A 24402-nucleotide genomic window follows, 5' to 3' on the forward strand; every position below is an offset into this window, starting at 1 on the left:
GCTATTAAGTCTTAAAATCCAACCAGTATATATACCATCATGGCAGCTAGGGCCTCTCTGTCCCATAACGATTACACGATCGGATGGATATACGCTTTACCCGTAGAGATGGCAGCCGCAAAGCTTATATTGGACGCAATACACTCGAGTCTACTGTGCCCGCCCACAGATCAAAATACGTACATTCTGGGAACTATCGGGGATCACAACGTCGTTATTGTCTGTTTACCAAGTGGCGCATATAGCAATATGTCAGCTGCAACGATAGCAATACAGTTGCTCTCGAGCTTCCTCTCCATCCGGTTCGGTCTGATAGTCGGTGGAGGTTGAGGTGTACCAAGCAGTAGCGCAGACATTTGACTAGGCCATATTATGGTGAGCCAGCCAGCGGACACATCTGGAGGCGTGATCCAATACGACCTCGGTAAAGCGTTAAGTGGCGGTCAATTCCAGCGGATAGGGATGCTTAATCGGACGCCTAAGGTCCTTCTAACTGCCCTCACTAAACTTCAAGCCCACGACTTCACAGAAGATAGTCGGGTTCTTAAATTTATCTCTGAAGTCCAAGTCAAAACATGATCTTGTAGTGACACGGGCCAAAGTGGCCTCGGTGGCCGAGATGGTTAAAGCGGATGCCCTAAGAAGGGCAATATCTGATACTAATCAACCTTCAGATATAGTTCTTATAATCGGCCGAGATTTAAGTCTATAGTCTCATCGCTTTGGTGGCCTTCTTTTAATGAACACGTGCTGAACTTCGGCTTCGATCCTCTCGGGTCATAAGACTATTTTCGTAGAACCTTCATGGTTCCAGGACCCCTAGCCGCGCAATCATCATTTTTTTTTCGGACCTCAGATGCTCGTCTTTTTGAAGATGGCAGCTGCATGTGACGCATAATTCAAAGTTTCGGTGAATTCGTCTCATCAGATTGTTACAATTCCATTCTGACGCACGGATGATATGCAGCTGAATTCAGCCTAGGCAATTTCATCGTCGCCTTGGCATTAAGGATTGGGAGAGTTTCTCGGCGTAAAAGGTGGAAGCTAATTTCGAATTTAGCGGTAAAATTACACGCTGCAGACAAGAACTCCGTTAAATTCTATGGAAGCCGATAGTGGATCTATACAATCATGCGGAGAGAGCCGCTTCGCATCTGGTTCCTGGACGATCTGCTAGGTGACTAGACCTTTTGGAATATTCCACAAGCGGGATAGAGCCATATAAGTTGCCCTCTTCTCCTTAGCCTTTCTCGTAACCAGGCATTGTAGCTGTATCCTTTCGAGGGGGATTATTGCGGTTGAATTGACTGCGGAAGTGTATAATCCGATTCCCTGAGCTAGGATGTAAGAATAGTGCCCGTGGAGGTGGAAAGGGTGATAGGCGTTGAAAAGAGATCAAAATGTAGAAAAACAGCAGAAGCATGATTGATTCACATTTATAAATGAAACCCAACAAAGGAAATCCGCCCTGATGCGTGTCCTAGCGCTAGTAAATTACCATTTATCTTGAAACAGCTGGGCCGAGACTCGACAGGAAGCCAAAGAACCTTTTTGCCCTTCAATGTTATCAATTGATTGTGTTGAATAGAGATATCCAGATTCGCACAAGTCATGCGATACGTAGGACTATCACAGCTGGATTGATTGTCGAAGGCACCGAAGTTAGTGTATAGATATAAACCGTCGTGGGAAAATTCGAGCGTATTGACTATTTGTTCAACATTCCGAGGTTGTCTATGGCCTTCCAGGGTCTGAGTGAGCGCGCCCATTGTCAGGCCCCAGAGGCGCACTGTCTTATCATAAGAGCCAGAGGCTAGCAGGCGGCTATCAGGCGAAAAGGCCACCGAATGAACCCAACCTGAATGGTCTTTGAGGGTCTGGGTGAGCGCGCCCGTCGCCAGGTCCCAGAGGCGCACTGTCTTATCATAAGAGCCAGAGGCTATCAAACGGCTGTCGGGCGAAAAGGCCACCGAATGAACCCAACTTGGATGGCCTTCGAGGGTCTGGGTGAGCCTGACCTTCTTCGGGTCCCAGAGGCGCACTATTTTATCACGGGAACCAGACGCCAGTACCCGGCCGTCGGGCGAGAAGGCCACCGAATGAACCGAACCCGAATGGCCTTTGAGGGTCTGAGTGAGTGCGCCCGTCGCCGGGTCCCATAGGCGCACTGTCGTATCCTCAGAGCTGGACGCTAGTAGGCGGCCATCCGGCGAAAAGGCTACCGAATGAACCCAACCTGAATGGCCTTCGAGGGTCTGTAGTTCTGCGCCCCATCTCTCCTCAACTTGTGGTAATTGGCATATTCAAGTAGGAAGCTCGTGTTTGAACTGTCTACGGATGATTGCCGTTCGGGGTGCAAATATGAGCCCTGCACAATAAACCTGAAGAGGCGCTTGATCAATTATCTGGCGGTTTTTTAGAATAAATCTCTTAGCATCGTGAAGAAAATCCGAAGTTGAGGAAGAGTCGTTGCCCTAGGTCTGTCAGTGTGAAACATATATAACTACCTTCGCAACTTACCAATATGGCCGTTTGGAGGCGATCAAGAATACCGAGTATTTCCGACGTAAGGTCGAGTAGGCTCATTGCTTCCACCCAGTGTAGAAAATGGTTTCGCAGGAAATGCCTCTGGAGAAACAAAAGCGCACTATACATCATATTTTTCGAGCCCGTGCATTTAACTAGATGAAATGCCCAGTATCGACAGGCGTACTGCAACTTCGAAGGAAGGCAGGCATCGACAGTCCGACGATCAACTTCTGCACGTTGGGTTCCGTCACTTGACAGTCCACAGATATTTTTCCGAAGATTCTGACACATCAGTAGGCATTGTGTAGCCAACCTATAGTGCATCTCTAGCTCATTCATCCCAAAAGGGGTCTTCTTGCGGGTTTTCGGATCGAAAATAAAGTCCCGAAACGATAGGTGAAAGAGCCGTACAGGGTCTGCTTCACTGTCTGGCACTCTTAGTACTGAGTGCAGTGGATTAAGTCGCAGATATATAAGGCTTTCGGGAAGGTCTAGAAGCTTTGAGAGTGAATTGACTGAGAGCGGACTCTCTAGTATCACGATAGCTCCGATCACTTGCTGAAACTCTGAGACCAGTTTTTCTTTCTGCGTCTCCTGCTGTCTGCCAAAAAGACGATCAAGAACCGGAAGATATGTCCCATCTAGCTTAGATTGGTCGTTTTGATGTGTAAGTATCTCGGTGGGACTCTCCGTTGGGTCCCAATCCGGGTCTTCAAATATGCGACAGATCGTGGCGGCGAAAATAAATAATGGAACGGACAATGCCACTAGCCTTCGAAGATCTCTCCCGCCCGGCCATTGTGGAGGTAAGAAGCGTTCTGCTCTAATCTCTGCAAGTCGATGATCAAAGAATAATGATATATCGTGCTCGATCACTTCCATTGGGATGTCATGGAGAACAAAGTCCCTATAGTCATCGTTTGCAATCTTTGAAAATCCGAGACGAATTGGTAGATCGGGCCTACTAGTCAAAAATACCTCATCCAATCGGGTCTAAATCATAAGCGCCCGTCTCTTGTGTGATGGGACGGGGTGAAAGGCTCGATACCGTCGTCCAGCTGGCATCACAGTGGGTCCAGAAGCTAGCTAGCCAATCAACAACGTCCAGGCCCGTCCTCTTAACAAACATTTCGTGGCACTGGATTCACGGAAGAAACTCTAGGGTATGGAGGATTATTGAGAATACTAAAAGCTGCATGCCTTATTCTCATCTCCTTACGGCCAATTGAGTCTGTTTGCCGCCGGCAGTTCATGGAAGAGGGCTCCGTCGGGATAGATTCCTTCGGGCCTGGTTGACCAAACATTGTGTCTTTTTGGCCATCTGTCTTAACGTTACAACCTGAATTCCTAGTCAGCGGAACATGCAATATCCGAGACCATTTTAGCTCTCAAGCACTGGTCATCAGCCTACAGGAATTGCCAAAATTGTGATAAATGTTTTCATTGAAGACGAACAAATTGAGGGTCCTAGACCTGAGCATTTATGCTCCTTTCTTGTCGTTGGCAAGAAAAAGTATCTCCTAAACTAAAGGCAATTGCACACCTCAGACCGTATCAATGTCCGATCCTGATTCTTCTTTTGCGTAGTAATTGCGATTAGTGACAAGACGGTGAACATCCTCTGCGTGCCTACGAAGATGCATTTCATGGCCGAGCAACAAGAGATCATATACGCAGGAAGAGACTCGACTTTGATAAGTCTTGCTTTCAATCTCCTTTTCAACTTGAAAGAATTGGTATTGGCTTTTTGTGAAAGAAAGCGCGACGAGGATCGGGAGAGTGATTACCACCAGGTCTCGGGTATGAGAGAACCAAAAGTCTTATGAGCACCATATTCAGGTGGTATTGGCAGCTTTAAAGGATCGCAGCGTGACTTTAAAGGTCATACAGCCCACCGGTTTGAAAGCGAGGTCTTCTTGGCTATCCAATCAAGACTCACAGCCGTCGGATCTATTTCAAGTGGCCAGAGTGTGAGGGTATTGCCGAAAGGTTTCATCAGAAGGGATCAATACAAAGCCACGGAATGTTGTCGAGCGGTTGGGCCTGGACGATGTTGACTGGCTAGCTAGCCGCTGGACCCACTGTGATGACCCTCCTATGTGGATGACGGCCATTCGTTGTCTATCGAGTAAGATCTGGGATCATACCAGGCCCCAGGACCTATAGTAAGGCAATGCATCTGAGGGTCTCACGTATACGTAGAGGTGGATAGTGTCTTTAGATAAATAATCAATATGGAGAAAAAGCTATAGTTGACTCTAGATACAAGATTTAGCGCGAGGAAGCAAAGGAGACAGGACCCAGATGCGCCATGTGGGTCCCGCAGATCATATCTTCATTCATCCTGTATAATCATGTATATTCCTGAAAATGCACGTAGTCGCCCCCAGCAGTAAAATTTGTAGTTCCTAGAGGACATACAGATACTTGGAGTGAATAATATAGCTCTGGGGAGCGAGATCAGTGCCACGCGACTATGCAACCTGGGGATGTCAAAAGCAACTCTAGGAGCATTGTATCTCCTGGGAATTCCAACCTAGCTCCTGGGATCTTTTCTTTATTCCAGGAAACCAAATTCTATCCCTGGGATCATCAACCGATGTTCCTGAAAGACTACGAAATTGGGGTTTGGAAACGCATCGGCTGGACATAGAAGCCGTTGCACTCCTGGCACCTTACTTCTGGATCCTGAAACAATCTTCTGCCACCCAGGATACAGTATCATCTCACATTACACCTTCACCAGGCCTACGCACAAATCTGAATCATTATATAACTCCCAGAAGGCTAAGCCACAGTCCCGGGAACTACACTAAAGGTTCCAGGAGTCAATACAACGATCACCAGGAATATGAAGCTGGTTCCCCGGGGTACAGGTATAAGGTCCCAGAAGCTACGTCTGGTCTCCTTGGGACTATATGGCTCCTAGAAATGGCGTATATGCTCCCAAAAACGGAACCAGAGCCTCTAGGGGCAAGAGAACTCTCAGAGCCGAGACTTGTGTTCCCAGGGTTGGTTGATAGGGCTATCTGAGATTTGGCAAATCGATAAGATCACAGTTTGCAAGGCGGCGAAGGCGTTGTGCTCGCAGCAATTTTGATCCAGAAAGTGCATGCCACATCATGCATTGTGCATCATGCAGGTGATCTGGCAAGAAGCACGTAATGCGTGCGTGAACCCGCAGTCTACATAGGTACCCGTTTTTGAATGAGGCTGCAGCCTCAGGCTCCAAACGAGCCAGAGGCGGTTACTGTAGCGTTTCTCTTCACGTTTTCTCAGAGTGACGCTTGGCTCAAGCACCGACAATCGGCTGAGAACAATCTTGTAAGAGCTTTGTGAAAAATTTATCGCTGGTAGTCGTGGGAGTGGGCAGGGTATTAGGGAATGCACGGACATCAAAGCAAGTGGAGACAAATAAGCCAATAACATCTAATAAACACCATCCTTCCTTTTCTGCTAAGGTGGTGATCAATTTAATTAATTAAACAATATGATTTCCTCGAACAAGTAAAACACTCACCAAGAACTTCCTTCACGTTTGACATGCGCATAAAGGACAAGGACCGTGAGAACTAACACTGCCGTAAATAACAGCTGACTTCCTATTCACTCAACGTTTATCAGGTTCGTGGTGTGCAATGGTCAACACACGTCCAGAATCAATCAATCCACCCGATTTCCACAATGACAATTCCTGAAGCGCATCCGTTTCCTTACTCTACTATAATGAGAGCTCAAAAACGTTGAATCGGCCTCTAACGCCATCAAAAATGAGCGGCGTCTCAATTCTTCACGCCGCCGCACTTAATTGCGTTTGCCTGTCTTGTTCTGGTCTAAACCCAGCTAGCTGTGTTTCTGAATAATCTACGATACGCTGAGTCAGGGGGCTATACTCAATCATTCCTCCTAGGATCATGCTCACGGCCTCTGGGAGCTAAATGTCCTCTAGGAACTGTACCTGTCACTCCTGGGAGCGAGACAGATCGTTCCTGGGCTCTCTACCTTGGATCCTGGAACCACACCCGTCCGTTCACGGGGAGCGTTGATTACTTCTGGATCAATTGTTTTGCTGCCCGCAATGATTGCCCACGTTTTAGACCCCGCTTATTATCTCGCAAGACCCACGTTCCTAGGATCATATCCGGCCCTAGGATCCATAGAATGGCTCCTAGGCACGCTCTTGGTCGCTCCCAGGAGCCAGACTCATAGTTCCCAGAGGGCCTACAGCTCCTGGGAGTGAACTGTATAGCCCCGGGGAACTAGAGTGGGTTCCTTGGGCTTTAGCGTTTAGCAAGATCGGTGCCAGTGGATCAGTGGGGTCACCCACACGTTTGACATCTGTTCCCGAGTACGAATCCCGGGATCACGAGGGCTCCCTAGAATTAACAAATAAATCTTAGTGGCGGGGCATTAGGAATCTAGGAATACAAATCTAGATCCTAGGAGCAACTAGGGCTTGTGTGAGTCTCACGTATACATAGAGGTAGATAGCGTCTTGAGATAAATGATCAATATAAAGAACAACTACAGTAGCGCGAGGAAGCAAATGAGATAGGCCTCTCGCGTTCAGGGGAACCCACATGCACCATGTGGGTCCCGCAGGACATATCTCCATTCATCCTGTATGCTTCATGTTCTGTGACGGATCGCGGGTGCTTGGGTTGTACCACTACGCCAGCTGGCCAAAAAGGCACAATGTTTGGTCAGCGACCAAACACCCAAGCTACTATATATGCTCGATCTCTGACTTTATTTCCTTGACAGCTAGGAATAATTTATGTCTTTCCTGGAACTTGCAAAGAGAAGATGACTTGCGTAAGAACACACCGGGGAGTAAGGACACACCGGAAAGTTGGGATACACCGGAGAGTAGTGACACACCGGAGAGTAGTGACACACTGGAGAGTAGGGACACACCGGAGAGTAGGGACACACCGGAGAGTAAGGATAAACTGCAGAGTAGTGACTCACTGGAAAACCCGGGTGGGGCAATGAGCGTGACACTAAAAATTATAGGAGAGACAAACCTCACAGGGTTTCAATCTTGTGAAGAGCGTAGTCTGAAGATTTTGAGCCTCTATAGTCACTGGGCTGTCGCAGCCGTCAGTCAATAGACCTGGAGCCCAGCTAATAGACCTGGAGCCCAGCTAGACCTAGAGCTGTGGACGTACGTCCCGCTTGGACTCAAATCCACAGCCCGAAAGACTTGGCCCCAGATCGGCTGCTCTGGGCCCTTGCCTATGGAGCCACAGCCCTCCCACCATAGCTCCTCGGCATTGGACGTGCGTCACTCGACCACTGGCTTGCCCAGATACTGGGCCCTAAACCGCAGTCACTGTTCACAAGGCTATGGCCCATAGTCCCAGGCGGCTCACGAGCCACGGACCATGGGCCAGTATCCCAACTGGCGACTTGGTTGCTAAACACATGATGCACAGCAAACAATTCAATTATGAGTACTACCACATGACCGGTCTGGTACATACTAGGGAGCGTAGCTTCTAGGTAATGATACCGAGATTTGCATAAAATTCATATAGAAGATAAAGTGAACCTGGCGCTAAGCAGGATAATTTCAATGGCAAGACTGGGCGACGGAATTTCTGATCTACCTGCTTGGTGTAAAATTTATTAGACTATGGGGATGTCCTGCGACCTCTGAATATACGTGTACCAAATTCCAAGTCCTGAGAGGGTTCAAGTCAGAATCAAGCATGTGGACCCTGTCTCAAGGCCAGCAGAGGTGTTGGACCAGAACATCAGATCTCGGGGAGTAACATGGACGATGTCTAAGGGACAATGATTTACTACCAAGAACTGAAATTTAGCAGCCTAAGGCCAATTACTTGGGTTTAGTGATTGCAAACCGAAGGCAGAGGACCCGATATCAGGGACCCAACGGGTCTTGAGACCCCGGTCTCAAGACCTGGCAGGCCACCCGACTTCCAACTGGCGCCCTCAACGGTTTCAGAACTCGCACAGTCGCAAATCCTAGCGTCAGAGACAGCTGATGTCTTGAGGCTAAGAAAAAGACGCTACATTCGAGATCAGAATTTTCCTCGATATTCCATCTTGTTATCTCTGTTACATCGATGTATCCAGCATTTTGGAACATTTCATAGTTGTTGAGCAATCTACTGTAATACCTCTGCACCCTGAATCTTAATGTTAATTCATGGGCTAGGTATTCAGTAGCTATTTCAACATCGATCTATATATCTATCAAACCTCACCGGGTCTTGAGTCTTTTTTGTAGAAGTTGTGCTACAACCTGAGAGGCAGAGACCATGGCAACATTCCGATTGGGGCATCCCTGAATATCAACCAATTTCTCGTCGTCCACCCAGACCGCACAGCAGAAGGGCTTGTCTGGCGCGGGTATGGTATAGCCTTGGTAGAAGATCTTTGTTCCCGGATGCAGCTTCTGTAAGAGGATTTTGGGATGGTCTGTGACTACGCTATCGCGAAGAAATTGCTTGACACGAGGGAGAATACCCATCCTGTCGGCCAGATGCCGGCAGTCCCGCAGGTTGGCTTGAGAATCCAGGAACACCGCCCCCAACACGCTTTTTACAATATCACCCAGGACAGAGTGGCCGCCCATCGCGGCTAGCTCAACCCAAGGGTATTGCGTCTTCCTCAGAAAAGCCAGTTGAGTCCTCCAGCAGTTGCGCCGGGACGTCGATCGAAACTTGGCCAAGGCAGTGGTAAGCTCAATGCTGTGCGAACGCAGACAGGTCCACAGATAAACCTCGTCCAGAGTCTCCTCCGTACGGCTGAGGGTTGGCTGGGTAGCATCTCCGACATGGGTTTCAACTTCCATGTGGAACATCAAACACAGAAACACCAAGAACAGATTATTAGTCACGGCGGTTCGCAGACTTTGCAAACGGTCCACATCCAGAGTCCGGTTAGGAGCGTGGAGCAGAGTCTGGGTCACCACCAGCTCGAGCACAGCATCCCCCAGGAAGGACAATCGCCCGTAGGCAGCGGTCCGAAGCATTCCGGATGCATAGTGGGAAGGATGCGTCAATGCCTCCACCAGCAGGCTGCGATCCGTAAATTTGTACCCGAGCAATTGTTCCATCTCGCCCAGCGTTGAAAAGCACGAGATCACGGGGCTTGGCCGAGTCTGCTCAAAGCTACCGTCACTCAGCGCTGCAGCATACCAAGTCTTGATTGCCGGCACAAGAGTCGCGGCACAGGTCGCCGCTTGCTTGCTGCCGCCGTCCATATAGGCCGCGCCCACGATTGCTCTTACCATCTCGGCCAGCGTCCTAGCGCTGATTTTCCGTGGCTCCATAGAGCCCGGCAGTGACAGAAAACTGGAAATCCATGCGGGCTTCCATTTCCGGCCGCTGAATCGTCTGGTGATGAGGAATTCCCCCAGCTTGCACATCCTGGCTGCCTGGGCCAGCCCCTGGTCTGAGACAACAGTCTCCTTCAGCTTAGATAGTAGGCCTTGATGCCAGGTGGGGTGGTGCAGAAACAATTGCTCGCTGGTGATGAATTTCAGAAAGGTGGCCCCCACAAAGGCCAACGACCGGAAGCGATCAGGTCTCTCGGAGCAGGTTGGTCGAATTGCCAGGGAAAGGAGACCCATCCGGCGGAAGGCCATGCCTAATAAGACTTGCTCCCGTAGTCGTTCGGCAACCATACATATACCAATTTCATGGGTGATACTGGGAATATACAGAGCTGCCAGGGCCCATGGAAGGGGTAGTCGATCTATGGTAAGCTCCTGGCCCTTTGAGAACGTCTTCCGGCCTTTATGGTCTGTCGCCGGATTTCCCGGTTTCAAACCTCCGGGAGGGCAGCGAGATAGAAAGTTTCGCCTCCGGGGTAGAGGGTAGATGTGTGCCCGAAGGCGTTGGAGGCTGCATGGGAGTTCTAAGTGCCATGGATTTATGATCCACGGGCAGGAGGGCCATGTAGGGCTACGCAGAAGGCCTGGTGCCCGCGTGTGTTTTTCGCTCTTCAAAGCCTCGTCGAGGGGGAGCCTGCCAGAGCATGTCTCCAGGAAAAGTTGCATCGCAGCTGGTGCAGCATCTGGAACAAAAAGGGCAACAAAGTCCCTTCGATCCTGAGTCTGTAGCAGATACCCATGCACAGATTGGAGGATCAGATGCGTGACCCGACGGTAGAGCAAGGTATTTTGATGGTCAGTGGCGACTAGTGAGCCTGGCCACAGGCGGACAATAATGGTGGTCTCGTCATGCAAGAATAGGGGAAACCTGATCTGCTTGTGGATCTGCAGAGGGATGATCATCATCAGCTCGAGACTGTTCCTTCCCGGGATTTGGATCTCCAGACGATGGGCGTACAGGCTCCCCCCGCTGGTATTCCACTGAGCAGCCGCCTCAGCCCAAGGATTGAATGGTTCCGGTAGAAGATGGAAGGCTTTGCAAGAAAGTAAGGCCGGCTTGATGAGGTCGGAGGGCTTAGTTGGTAGTAGATGGTCATTTACCAAACCTGCCGCCCGCAAAGCCTTGTATGCTTGCAGTGCAGTGTCGGCTTTCGCATGTTTTCTACTGGACCACCAGCACGAGCCCTCAATTTCTTGAAGAGACGGATGGAGAGCACTAGGTAAGAGGACTGTGGCTCGAACCCGGCCATCGGGACTCTCCTGGTAATGATATAGGGGCCGATTGATGACATATGGCTGTCGCAGCAGTTTTGCACAAAAGGTGTTCAAATGGCTCACAGCATCCAGCATGCCCAGTCGAGCGCTATCATATATTAGTTAAAACATCCTTTCATGCTCTTTTTTTCCTTTTTTGCAGTCATATATACCCTGTGTCCTTCACCTCTAGTGACAAATAAGAGTCTGCCTCACACGGTGGGTCGGGAACAGCTCGTGTGCCATCTCGGTAGGTCTGCACCAGCTTGTCTTCTAATTCTCTCAGTTTCCTCAACTCTTCCTCTTCCTGCTTGTTATTAGCGAAAATGATGAAGGTGGATTGTTTTTGGCGAGCCCTTCCGCGTCTTTGGACGAAGGACCTGAGACTGAGAGGTCGGTCGAAGCTGATGATAGTATTGCAGGCTGGTATGTCGATTCCCTCTTCCAGTGCATTAGTGGTGATGATTAAATCCAGGTCTTTCATACGGAACTTGGTCAGTGTCTCTTCCTGCCCACAGATGTTATCGTGCCACTTCCCAAGGTCTGTCAGGCCCTGCATTTTTGACATGCCGACAAAAGCGCCGCAGCGGAAATTGTCTTTGGTATCAGGATGATTCTCGATCAGTGACTTTAGTATCATCACCGCCGCTCGTCGAACCACAAATATCAGCCCCCGAAAGTCTCGATTTACCAGTCGGGACAGGGTTTCAAGAAGCCCCCGGCATTTTGGGGAGAGATCAGCAGGTTTGGTAGGCGATTTGGGATGCTGCTCCAGCGGGCCGAGCTCGCAGAGCGTCTTCATAGTGAAGTCTTTGACAGCATTAGTGCACCATTCTGTCTCGGCATGCGAGCGTTGGTGCTCTTTGAAGTGCCTGATGGACGTGGACATGTACTCGGTCGCCGCCCAGCTGCCGAGCTCGTGATAAAGGGCTTCAGAAGTTTGGACAAGTTGGCGAAGCTGCGCGGTCCTCGACTGATGATGATACTTCTCTTCATGATCGATAATGCCACGTAGCCAACTCAACAGCCGGGGTTCGGCACTAATGCGGAGTCCATCATCATCTAAGAAACGATAAATGCACACCTCAGGACGATTGGTTGAATCCAACAGCTGCTGATAGTATCGATTCGGGCCCATGCACCTGCTGTCGAGATCACTCTCCAGCTTCCTGTCATATGGGCTATTAGCGCTTCCTCCTTTCCCACCCTCTCACTCTCAATTGCAGACCTACTCGAGGCTAGATACATCCGAATGGGCTGGAGAGGCCGACAGACCTAGGATCCGAGGTAAGATGTTCGGTATCGTTTCTTTGTAGGGATGGTAGAAGTTTTTCATGATTCTGTTCGCCGGGCTGTTTCCAGTGCAATGATGAGCTAGTTGCGATGGCAATTAATTTCTAAACAGCCGAGGTTCTAAATATTCCCATTTACCTTCGTCAAATACCAGTAATGAGAATTGATCAATTCTCGTGAACCCGTGCGTTAGGGCGTCCAACAGGACCTGATAGGTTGAGACTGCGACTCGTACGCCGAACAGAGCGGCATCCCAAACGGCCTTTTCTCCCCAGTGGTCGACTTGATCCTTGCCGGTGAAGGATCGAGGGCGGCTGTAGGGAAGGTGGGACCGGAGAACATCGACTTGCTGCTCACACAGCGCAATAGTAGGGCAAAGAAACCAGACAAGCTTTATGTTGGGTGAGCCCCCACCCCCACACGATTGCTAGAGGCAATGGAAGAGGGGATACAAAATTGGATTACCTTATCTGGATTAATGTTCAGTGCTTCCCGGATTCGGAGAACCGCTCTGGAGCATCGGTCAGTGCTTTGAGAAGGAGGTCAACCCATATAAAAGACCAACATGAGAGTTTTCCCAGTCCCGGTGCCCATCTGGATTGCCCTATTCAGCATTATTGTCCAATCATTTCCACGGAATGTTCTCCAATCTTACCGAGACAATAATGTTTTGCTGAAGACTAGCTCGTAACATTTCCGCTTGGTAGGCTCGTTCCCGTATTGGCCGCTTCTCCCTATCGTTAAGGATCATGCTGGGGATTGATGGATCTGCGGTTCTTAAATATTTCAAAAAGTAAAAAAGGAAAATAGCGTAGCGGGGGGGGGGGGAAATTGCGGGAGATAAACCAACTTTGTTTTTTATTTTTATTTGCTTTCGAATAGAGCAGGTTTCCTCCAATGAAAGTCCAACACGCACGTTTGCTTATCTATCTCAATTCATTTTTGATGATTCATATGCCTGGTAGCTAGAGAGGCTGCCAATCAATCTAGCCTTTACTTTTAGTAATGAGTCTGCCAATTGCCCATAAGGTCCTTGATTCATACATACCTAAAATCATATACCAGATCGTCTACTTTCTTTCTCTGATCATTGAGCTGAGCTTCAGCCTTTCAAGTATTCTCTATTGTAGTGGGGAAAATAGCAACGCAAAGAAATCGCGAGAGCTGGGAGGTCGAGTAAGCACAATAAGCGATCTTTATGAAATATGCTGCTTATCGAGAACCTTTCTGCAAATGGCCTCTGCTTCCTCTTCTCTATCAGCGCGGATTCCTGCTTTCTAAGGCGCACAGTCATTACTGGTGCTTCATTTCTTATGTTTTGGACAAAGACAGACACTTCCTACAGACATCTGCCAGATTGATCGATTTATTGAATATACGCTCTTATTGACCTCATGCTCTTTCTGTGATATCTGCTGCTTTCCCACTGCTACAGATCGTTGCTGAGTGTGCGATTCCTTGTCTACTAGACTCGTTGTCAGACTGCCATTGAGCATCTCCCTCTTCACTATTCAGTCTAATAATATGGTTTCATTCAATTGGCGGCAAATTTCCTTGGCGCCCAAGTGCGCAGCTTCTTTCTTTGTTCGAGCCCTACCAGAGCAGGTGACATTTCCATACTGGACAATTACCTTGAACAAAGGCGGATCCAGTGTGATTGTCTGCTCCTCAATTCGCTGAAGTCTCTTGTTTTCTCTCTGGCCCCTCTCATGCAACGCGGAGGTGTATCGATGGAGAGCGACTGCATGAGCAGTAGTTCGTCCAGGTTGCGAGTGACCTGGACTGGGGGGCTCGATAAGGATGTTTCCACACTCGTCATTACATGGCTGCCACGATGGGCTTTCCCGGGAACAATTGGAGAGAATATGTCGGCGAGGTTCCATAAAAGCGGAAGTCTTTCCGGCTCAGGGCAGAGTCTATAGGTCTGCCCTAGCAGGGCGACTACGAGGTCCCGGGCACTGCTCTCTTCTCCGATAGCTGTTTGCGGGTCTTCGGCGATTTTGAGAGATCCCTTTGTTCCCGTCCAATTAAACGTTTGAAAAGCATGGTTGCAATAATCCTGTATCTGCGTGAGTCTAACAGCCGGCGAGACTGAAATAGCGGGCTAACCTCAGTCTCCTTGCGCGACATTTCAGAGCTGGCGAGGGACGAGATAACTGATATTTGAAAGAGAAGGGTGCCGATGAGAAGATCTATAAACCATGTGACGTTAGTTTGGATGCAGATGGGAGACAGATGGCCATTAGACTTGCCCTCAGAACTAGTGGGTTGACTGTGGTCTTGCAGACTGGCCATGCTAATGGTTCGGATTGATAGCAAAGCAGTGTCTTGGGTTTTCGAGGTTGGAAAATTATTGAACTCCATGTATGGTCTCCCCACTCCCCTTATTTTGAGATGGTTCCCACAAAAGCATGAAACCAGTACAACATGGAAAATCTCCCAACTGTGACTCACCGTAAGGCTCTAGCATGTAGACGTGGCGTCTCGTTCATCCATTTACAGGCCCTCAAAGGAATTACACGAGGAAGTGATGTAGAGCGTGACGTGTCATCTTTTTGAAAATGTGTTGTCCATGCGGGGTCGGCCGTACCGTCAGCTATTTTCCGTGGCAGACACAAGTTCATTTTACTCCGCAAAAGTACAAAGATACGCATGCATGGCTAACATGAACTCCCGACCTTGACACTGCAGCAGGAGTATGTCTGTGTACAGCATAGTAACATCGAGGCTTGCACGACGATGGACGCAGTGTGACATGGCTTCAATCTGGCTTGCGTCATGTGGCGAGTGAGAGAAACCGAAAGACAGGGATACACATTGGCAGCCGCAGAAAAATGACAGGGGGAAAAACAATTGGAAAGCAAAAAAAAGGGAGCGAAAGAGAAACAAGGTAATGGTTAGCGTTGGGCAGCAAAGATAAATGATGAGATTGCCAGGGCGCAGTGAGTCAGAAGAAGTGCAATGGGGCTGAGAGGATGAACTTTAGAGTATATACATCAAGCTCGCGGCGGGCATCTTCACAGATAAAGAACACTTGGTATATCTGTGATCATCATTCTGCAAACTTTCTCGAGCAGGACGCAATGAGCGGAGGATATTCGGAGGCGTCGCTGATCTCCCATCAGCCTAAAAGATTGCGGTTGCTCTATGAGCCTCTCTGCTTGCTCCACACTCTAAGCGAAGTCCGAGGGGATCGAATCAAGCCCGGTGATATATCCCCCGAAGGCCCGGGGCTGACTGCCCCCAGATGCTATCGATCCTTTGTGGACGCCATCGCCTATATATGTGCGTACCGGAAGAAGCCTGGCTACGTCACCGCGGCGGCCCTAGAAGAGGCCCCCGATGCGATAGTGGTTCTGCTGGCTGCCAACAATGGCATTGATACGGCGGTAGTCACTCTTCTGGAGAAGGTTCTCATGATTCTTTCATGGATCATCGATAATCCTACGGTTCGACTGGACACGAATGAGGGCCGAGGGGTGATGAAAATTTTGACTGCCCACGTGCTGGACCTCAACACCCCCAAAATCTTCGAGTACTATCAGCAGGTGAACAAACTGGTCTCGTTGGTGATGGGGCGATTGAATGCCGAGTCTGGATTGAAAGGTACGCAGCCCTGTCTGTAAGGAGAGCGGCTCTTGCTGGACATCAAAGCTGATGAAGCGTTACCACCACGAGCAGATCATGACAGCATCATCAACCTCCGCAACTGGATTGCAAAGCACCTTTCAAAGAGCAGTATGCAGCTTCAGGAAAGCGACATGCCAAGTCTGGCCCTCTCCAGCTACAGGGACCGGGAGGTGTTCAAGGCCTTGCATCACACCACCGGGAGCCTTGAGCTATCCCGTAACTTTGAGCGACTCCATAAGCTGCTCTACAAACTGGGGAAGCACGTGGCTCAGTGTAAGCGACTGATCGAGGCCACTATCAGGCTTCGCTTAGAGTTATCGCGAGGCTTGCGCATCGAGACGATAGGGGGGTCACGGGAGAACCGGATCCCTCTTTTGGCCCGTACTTGCAATATTCAGAACATTAGTCATCGTATTTTCTCTGATCCGGCGAAGCAAGATATATTCCTACGGCAGTTGCAGCAAATATACGCGGAGAAGGAACTGGACCGGGTGCTGTCCAAGGATCTCTGTAAAGGCAAAACGCGCGTGCATGCGGAACTTTTGGTCCTCGATCACTTTGAGCAGACGGGTGGCAGATTCCTCGACGAGAGGGACAGGTACATTGGATGCAGCAAGCCAGCCTGCTATCTCTGCCACCTGTTCATTTCTTGCCATCCGAGAGGCTATGCGAGCCCCCCTTCCCACCAGAAGCTCTACCTGAACTGGCGGCTTCCTGATGTCCGCACGGACGAACAGAATGCCGCGACGCGCTTTCAGCATCAACAGGGTGTTCTGTTTCGCATGATCGACACCGTCAGGAGGGATTTAACAAACGATATCGCTACCAGTGTCGGTAAGCGGATGGGCTTCGCGGACTCGACAGCGGGAGGCACCTCAACCATTATTGACATCGAAACCGACCTCAGTCCGTCCATGGCTAGTCTCTCCCTTGACGAACTACGAAAGACGCTTGATCGTCAAGATGGGGCCGGCCGTGGTCCTCGAGAACCTCACATGGACCCGAAGTTCAACCCTTGTGGCGTTCCCTATTTTCCCAGTGAGACCGGCGTAGAGGCTGAGAGTGATGATTCCGCCACTGGTGGGGTGGGGATTTAACAGCTCATGCTCTTGCTCACTGAGGATGATTTGGTTTCTCTTTTCACTTAATATGCCTGGCTTAGGATGCTGCACGTGACAATATTGCAGTTGACTTGGTGCCTGGGTATTAGTAACTGCGCGTGATTTGGAGTGGAGGCTATTGAATGACCAATAATATTTAATAAGCACCCTACTTCTTTTTGAAAATGGATTAATGAATTCTTTTGTATTCTTTTCGGCCATAGACTTAGGATAATCACCGGACGTAAGTTTGCTTGACCGTAGCCCTTATGATCATTAGGGCTGTTGCGAATACGAATATTCGTCAGAATCCGTTATATTCGTTATTCGTACTCGCAATGGTGGACTTAGCTTTTTACGCCGATTGGAAAAAACTCAACCGCAAAAGGAGAGCTAAAAGAATAAGCAAGCTTGAGACAATGGGTCTTCCAATTCCAAACGAGGATGGTGTCGTTTCAATCTTTATGGCTTTAACATAGGAGCTTGGAGCTTGTTAGGCTTTGATATCCGAATCTATCCCAACATTTTGAATGGATATAGTTGCAGGAATTTGCTGAGTACTCTTTCCCACCTTTCTTTTATAGCGTTCGTAAATCAGCAGAACAAGGTGATTGATGCATATATGGCCAATGAGGGTCATCAATTATCTCAAGTTGGAGTAAAGAGTCGCAGTGAAGCAATCATTTCTGTACTTTGTTTCCTCTCAAGAAGATTCTCTCAAAGCCAGTTCCTCTCGGAGGGAAGTTCGTGGTCGTTGCATTTCATGTATAGTCCCTCTGAGATACTCGATCTGGAACGACCTCACTGTTAACATCTGTCGAATAAAATGGGTCTTACATAACTAGCGTGCTCGACTTTTACAGCACCCACTTGCTGACTGAAGGAAGTCAACTTCCTGAGGCATCTACATGCTTATTAAGTCCACAATGGGTTAAATATTCGCTTCATTAGACAGTTTAGTGAAGTACACTCAATATATGTTATGGAACCTACCATTGGTCCTTTCGTATACTAGCGCGTACCGTATTCTCTTGGAATCGACAACATCTTCTTGCCACCTCACGAGAAGCTTTACATAGTCCAACGGTAGACACTGAACGCTTACCGAAAACGTTATGTAACCAGTCAACTACTTGGTCATTTAACTAGCTGATCTTGAATATGTGGCAGAAAGTCAACTGACGACAGAGGACTAAACGATTTCACGCAGCAAACACTGGGATGTGTTAGGGTATTAGGAGATACACGTGATGTATGCGGGGCTCATCGAAGGAGGGTAATCACGTTTTATTCGGCCAATGGCAGTAAGTACCTGATTGTCTGAACGGCGGCATCCTTTTCTCACCGGTCATCGTTTATCTCGTTTCACCATATTCATGTTCAACATGATTTGTGCCAGCCTCTATCAATCCAATTTTAATTGTTGAACCGTTGACTCAAAAGGCATTTACGAATTGATTCAACTGGGATAGGCCCTCACCCATCCTGGACACACACGAAACGATCATTTTAACATGTCGAATCGAGCCTCGATTTCTGCAAAAAGTGAGCCCCCTCACTATAACCGACCGTATCACACATGATAGGAACATTGTTTATCGTGCACTCTGATGCAGCGCCCATTCATTCTTGCTTTCCGTGTGTCGGCGCATCGAGAACAGCCCCATGCTAAGAATAAAATGTGCGGAGAGTTGCTTGGCGGATATGATCCAGAAATAGAGGGTATACTAGATGGGCTGTTGATATCTATCCTGAAGGTGATGGATTTCTTAACGTAGTTTTTGGTTTGATGTATTTGCTCTTTGGTGTGCGATGGCTCTTGTAGCCAGTACAAAGGGGTCTGGTTGAGACTATTTTGTGAGCTTTCTCTTGTGATTGATTTAATTGGCTCACTTCCCACCACAAAAGGGCGATCGTTGCTCCGAACGTTCTAGAAGAGATTCTGTCTTCATTGACAAAGGAAGCAGATTTTAGTGTTTGGCCATCATCATCGCCCGCTATGGATGCCATTTTGAGCCTGACAGCCCAGAAGATACGAGAGCTATTTCACCATTTGCGGCATTGAGGACAGCGAGGAACATCTTAATCTGGTTATCGCCCACGCTGCCGATCATGGTAAGTCAGCCCCGCCAACGTCTGAGAGAATGGATCATTGACATTTGCTTAGTTCACAAAGCTCGACTCGTGACTGCTAGAGGTGTGCTCGAGCCTATCTCTGAGCCTAAGGAAGCGACTATAGAAACCCCTCCGACTTCACCATATGAGCGTGGGTCATATCGACTTATTAAACAGACAGGGAAGGATGGCCCTACAACCTACAACGATATGGCCAGCACAGAGAAGAAGAAGAAGAGGAAAAAGAGGAAAAGAAACGAGAGCTTCAAGCGAATGGATGAGCCGCCCGGGGCGTCTGTGGATTATGGTAATGGAGGGACCAAAGAGAAGGCCCTCCAGGAATTACTTTCGTTAGAATCCCGGCCAATGGTAGGATATCACTGCTTCAGATTGATAATTTACCTATGTGAGAAAGGTCTAATGGATTAATGATTTATGTTTAGTCCGAAGTCGATAACGCTCAATCTTTGTGTATGCAGGATGCCCGTAATAGCTCTTTGCCATTATATCTAGACTCAGCCTACGAGATGAAGATCATGATAAAAATCCTGATGCAATGTGTCAAATCCAACTCTGACATCGCACAATATGGGCAGCGCAACTGCATGCCCATGACAACAACTAAGCTCGAGAAGATGCGGCAGTTTGTTAAAGAGTTCTCTCGATACAGTTATGAGCAGGCCATCCACGCCATTCGAAGAGACAATGCTTTAATTACTGTTATGGCAATGCAGAAAAGATATAATGAAACTACTTTCTGGCCAATCATTCTCAAGTGCGCTGCGCTGATCGATCCCGCCACGCTACCACCCGCTAAAGGCCCCCCGGATGGATTTACAGTAGCGGAAAAAGCTGCCACGAAGAAGTTCATGGAAGACACCGGGTATAGCTTAGGTGCAGAAAACCAACGACAATACCGCATATTCTGGAAGAACATATTTCACATGCGTGAGGCTGGCGTTGACAAAATTCTCTTCTATCGCACGAAAGAATTCGACAGTTTCTGCAGAGGTTATTCCAAAACATCGGAAACTCCACTTGTGGATAAGGTTTTAAGGTGGGAGAACGAGTATTGGTCTCATATCGAACAACTGGAACCACGGATTACCAAACTGAAGACGGGAGACTCAAAGCGTCTTAGCTACCTCAGCAATCCCCAGGCGCTAGAACGACTGAAAGTGCCAGAAGTCTCGTGGAATAATGCTTCGAACGAGTGGGCCGTCAATGCCGAAGAAGAAAGTTTCAGGCAATGCGGCTTAAAGTCCATCTCGCCTGATATTTTAGGCATACCACACGATTATGAGTCGATCTACGAAGGTGGGACAGACAAGTCCGTATTCATCACTCTTCTGCCTTAAGATGACAAGTCTCTGTTCGTCTCTTCTATTGTGCCTGTCTGTGAAAGAGACTTCCTGGGCATATTTGCCGGCACTTTCCATTTTTCGGGGGACTTTAGTCTCACCCATGGTATCCCTGGTCCCGCCGAAAATCTGTGGCTAGACTATTCTCAGGTGACTGGCGCGCTGAATCAAATGCAGGTATCTGAACCTGGTGGTCACGCAAACGTGTGCCTTCGTTGGGCCATATTTCATGACGATACTACGATAGAGCGGCGCATTTTATGGCGAGTCTCCGTTAAAGCCACCAAGGACATCATTCCTTTTGATCCTATCGTTCGCGCAGCTGCTCAGCAAGAGCAATACGATATGCACCTATCGCCTGATAGTGCAAAAAGAGGCTTTCTCGAAACCTGTTCCTAAATACTCGTCGGCTGTTGGAGCCTCTAGCCCCATTCAATGAATCTTAGATTCGTTACGTTTGAGGGTGACCTAGGAAGTACGAACTGAGGAGTCCAGTCAGTAACAAAGTGCATGCGTAGTACAGTGTAGTAGTAGTAGTAGAATTCATTTACACTGACCCCTCGCAAAGCGATATGCAGTATACGACAACTATATATCCGAGTATGTACTTTTAGAATGATCCACTTTCTGACAGGAACTTAGAGCCTCGTCACGGCCTACCCTGGCCCATTGCCGTTCCCATTGTTAGGCTGCCTTCATGGCGCGGCTGCTGTGAAATCTCAAGTGAGACGGATAGCGACTGTCCGGATTTGGCTGCATTTCTGATAGGAACCGCGAGAATGCGGGCAATGCTGAGTGTAAGAATCTGGCTAAAGAATGTGTTGCCGAAGCTGGTTTGTTGCGGGCTCGATTAGCCGGATGTTTCCTGGTTTTCTTGTCGTCCTTGAACGGTGGCGGTTTATTGTGAAAACGACGATGAAGATCTTCGATTGTGAGTGTGAATTTGAGGGTAGGTGCGGGTTGGTGAGTTTTAGGTGTCGGTTGCGCTAAAGATGTGGGTGCATGTTGGATGACCGAGGCGTAGGTCGGTTTTTGGAGTTGAGGTGGAGAAGTAGCAGTCTGTGCCAATTGGAGAGGGTGAGGAGAGCCGGCTTGCTGCGACGGTAGCGGTTGAGGTAGCGGGGTTGGTGGGGGTCTGGTAAGAGTAGTAGGACCGGCCGCTGGAGATTTCTCGTACTGTATGCTGAGGTTCGAAATGGTTGTCTTCGGGGGTAATCTGTTGGAGGGAAGGTGGTGGTGCGTAGGTGTTGATTTGGCCGAAGTATTTGTTGACTGGGACACTGGGTCGGGGTTTTCGAAATGTGATTTTATTTCGCGATAGATGATCTGCCACATGCAATTCTCTGTGTGAAGTCGCGGTATTTCTTCGATGGGGGCTCGCAAGAATGTGGTTAAAGGGGTTGTCGTTCCACAGGCAAAGCAGCATGCAGCTCGGTTGTTCGGCCCTAGTGGCTTTCAATACAGGCCATTCTGTGCTAGTTGGAGAGGGGTGACGCCGCTTAGGAGCTGTCCATGAAATGAGACAGCCCTGGCGGCGATGGTGCCGTGGGTGGTCGAGATACGGTCATAAGGCTGATCGGCGTGATGCGGGGCGGTTTGTGCGGGTAGAGTAGTGGGGTAGGCGGGTTTGAGGAGAGAAGATGGGGGACGAAGGACAGGGAAAGGTCTCCTGCCCTTTTTACCCTTTTCCATGGCGGAGTCGTCCATTCGAGCCTCTGGGCTTACGTTCGCGTGCGTAGTACAGTGGAATTCCGCGTAGTGCAGTGGTATGCGAAATCAATTTCAATTTTAAACTCTTACAAATTTAATTCCCGGACCCTAAGTAGAGACACGCTAATCTAATTTTAGCTCTTCCCCGGTTGATCCATGTATGCCTGTATGTATTCACTGGTAACCAAAATGGGTCATTGTTATAGTACCGTAATTTATTTAGAAACCGATGGAATCCATCGTGCAAACAGATCAAATAAAGAGAGAATCTGGCAAAATCTTCTTTCATTCTCTCATATCTTGGTCTATTTGTCACGCGCAGCCTTCTCTTTTGCATCTAAAAGAAGGCTGTAATGACGCCGTAAAGAACTTATCCTGGTACGCAACTTGTTTCTCTATAGCTTTGGCCTCTGTGATCCACTGCGATTCTCATTCGTTACCAAGTCCTAAGGAAATCCGTCACTTGGGGAAGCTGACATGGACCCTCCCAGGACAGCCATCGTACTGTAGAGATGACACAGAGCCCATATTAATCTTGTTCAAAAGTCACGATTTAATTGTTTTAGAGACGTCTATCTCCCTGTGCCGTTCATCATAGAATGAAAAGTACTCCGGTACTGCGCGACGTGGCGAAGAGTGATTCGTGTCAATGTTGTCGGCAGTATGAGAACCATGTATCGGTCAGATTCCCGCGCTCGTGTTAGATGGTGATTGTCAGCTATTAACGTGGCTGGGTCTCGACTGTTTGGACCAAGCCTAGGAGAACAGCACGCACATTTGAGATGTGTTCGATGGGGATAGTGTGGAGATGATCCTGCACTCTTACATCTGGTCATCAAGTCAGCAGTATAAGACTTTCGGCCATTGAAGATTTATCTCCGTGCGTTCTCAGTAGGATATTCAAAGAGATACTTCACAAGCTGCATTTTTACAATGTCTGGTAAGTATGTCATCTGGCCGCAGCCGATGTATTTGGGCGTATCATTAACTTCTATAGCTTCCGAAACGTCACCTGCTAGGCGTCCAGACCCCGTATCTTTAGGCAGGCGCACCGTTGAAGAGATTTTAGGAAGTCCATCTCTCGAGGCCTCCCTCAAAAGACTCGATCTTAAGACCGGCCGGGGTCCCGAATTTGTGGATACCGAAGCTAAGCTTGCGAGTCTGGTTGGGAAACTGCAAGACTTACCTACCAACCCGCCGTCTCTTTATATTGATCTTGAAGGGGTCAATATATCAAGACACGGTAGCATTTCGGTCCTTCAAATCTACGTTCTTCCGCTTGACGAAACCTATCTGGTCGATATATACACTCTTAAGGAGAAGGCTTTCTTGCAGCCGGCTTATAACAATGACCAGACCCTACTAGGTATATTGGAATCACCCTATATCTCTAAGGTCTTCTTCGATGTCCGAAACGACTCAGATGCACTATTTAAATCATTTTAATGTCAAACTTGCCGGGGTTATTGATCTTCAATTGATGGAATTGGCAACCCGGTATTACTCGAAGAAATACGTCAGCGGACTGGCAAAATGCATCGATAGGGATGCTCCTCTCACGACTGATGAAATGCGAACTTGGAAGGCATCAAAGTAAAAAGGGCTGAAGCTCTTCGCTCCAGAGCGTGGGGGCAGCTATGATGTGTTCAACGTCCGCCCTCTTCCAGATGATATCAAGGAATATTGTGTGCAAGACGTTCAGTTCCTACCTAAGCTATGGGTCCAGTACCAGGGGAAGATATCGTCGTCTTGGACCAAAAGGGTTATGAGGAGAGCGCGAATAGAGTAATGCTCTCTCAAACAGCCACATACGACGGAAAGGAAAAAGATGAAGCTCTAGCGCCTGTAGGCTGGTGGTGATTCTGCGATTGCTGCTATGGTCTTTCCTACTATTTGGTCGGACAAGTTTGGCTACATCCATTGTAGTTTCAGCGGAGTCTGCTTGATTGAAAGGTACAAATTGCACACGAACACGTTTTTCGTCTGCTGTCTCTTCTTGATATAGAGACTGTTCGTTTGCACAACCTTTTGAAAATACCGCCAC

At 48.5% G+C, this 24402-nt stretch overlaps 8 protein-coding genes across 8 annotated transcripts; 4 read left to right on the top strand and 4 right to left on the bottom strand.

Moving 5' to 3' along the window:
• Positions 1-1862: 1862 nt before the first annotated feature.
• Positions 1863-2162, top strand: N7529_001975 (uncharacterized protein; the record flags this gene model as incomplete). The annotated part of the gene is made up of 1 exon (XM_057237506.1): positions 1863-2162. One exon carries the CDS (start codon positions 1863-1865, stop codon positions 2160-2162), a length of 300 nt encoding a protein of 99 aa, XP_057102193.1.
• A 6596-nt stretch (positions 2163-8758) lies between these two features.
• N7529_001976 (uncharacterized protein) lies at positions 8759-13193 on the bottom strand (the record flags this gene model as incomplete). The annotated part of the gene is made up of 6 exons (XM_057237507.1): positions 8759-11258; positions 11323-12318; positions 12382-12523; positions 12581-12791; positions 13008-13046; positions 13098-13193. The coding sequence occupies 6 exons, from the start codon at positions 13191-13193 to the stop codon at positions 8759-8761; spliced, it is 3984 nt and encodes a 1327-aa protein (XP_057102194.1).
• Positions 13194-14383: 1190 nt separating this feature from the next.
• Positions 14384-14737, bottom strand: N7529_001977 (uncharacterized protein; the record flags this gene model as incomplete). The annotated part of the gene is made up of 1 exon (XM_057237508.1): positions 14384-14737. The coding sequence occupies one exon, from the start codon at positions 14735-14737 to the stop codon at positions 14384-14386; it is 354 nt and encodes a 117-aa protein (XP_057102195.1).
• A 788-nt stretch (positions 14738-15525) lies between these two features.
• Positions 15526-17169, top strand: N7529_001978 (nucleic acid/nucleotide deaminase domain-containing protein; the record flags this gene model as incomplete). The annotated part of the gene is made up of 2 exons (XM_057237509.1): positions 15526-16048; positions 16124-17169. 2 exons carry the CDS (start codon positions 15526-15528, stop codon positions 17167-17169), a joined length of 1569 nt encoding a protein of 522 aa, XP_057102196.1.
• A 1582-nt stretch (positions 17170-18751) lies between these two features.
• On the top strand, positions 18752-20645 carry N7529_001979 (uncharacterized protein; the record flags this gene model as incomplete). The annotated part of the gene is made up of 4 exons (XM_057237510.1): positions 18752-18810; positions 19202-19287; positions 19340-19656; positions 19731-20645. 4 exons carry the CDS (start codon positions 18752-18754, stop codon positions 20643-20645), a joined length of 1377 nt encoding a protein of 458 aa, XP_057102197.1.
• A 687-nt stretch (positions 20646-21332) lies between these two features.
• On the bottom strand, positions 21333-21983 carry N7529_001980 (uncharacterized protein; the record flags this gene model as incomplete). The annotated part of the gene is made up of 1 exon (XM_057237511.1): positions 21333-21983. The coding sequence occupies one exon, from the start codon at positions 21981-21983 to the stop codon at positions 21333-21335; it is 651 nt and encodes a 216-aa protein (XP_057102198.1).
• A 120-nt stretch (positions 21984-22103) lies between these two features.
• N7529_001981 (uncharacterized protein) lies at positions 22104-22340 on the bottom strand (the record flags this gene model as incomplete). The annotated part of the gene is made up of 1 exon (XM_057237512.1): positions 22104-22340. The coding sequence occupies one exon, from the start codon at positions 22338-22340 to the stop codon at positions 22104-22106; it is 237 nt and encodes a 78-aa protein (XP_057102199.1).
• Positions 22341-23291: 951 nt separating this feature from the next.
• Positions 23292-23804, top strand: N7529_001982 (uncharacterized protein; the record flags this gene model as incomplete). Its single annotated transcript, XM_057237513.1, has 1 exon — positions 23292-23804. The coding sequence occupies one exon, from the start codon at positions 23292-23294 to the stop codon at positions 23802-23804; it is 513 nt and encodes a 170-aa protein (XP_057102200.1).
• Positions 23805-24402: the final 598 nt, after the last annotated feature.

The sequence above is a fragment of the Penicillium soppii genome (assembly GCF_028829465.1).
Source record: "Penicillium soppii strain IBT 18220 chromosome Unknown utg000002l, whole genome shotgun sequence".
NCBI classification, from domain to species: domain Eukaryota; kingdom Fungi; phylum Ascomycota; class Eurotiomycetes; order Eurotiales; family Aspergillaceae; genus Penicillium; species Penicillium soppii.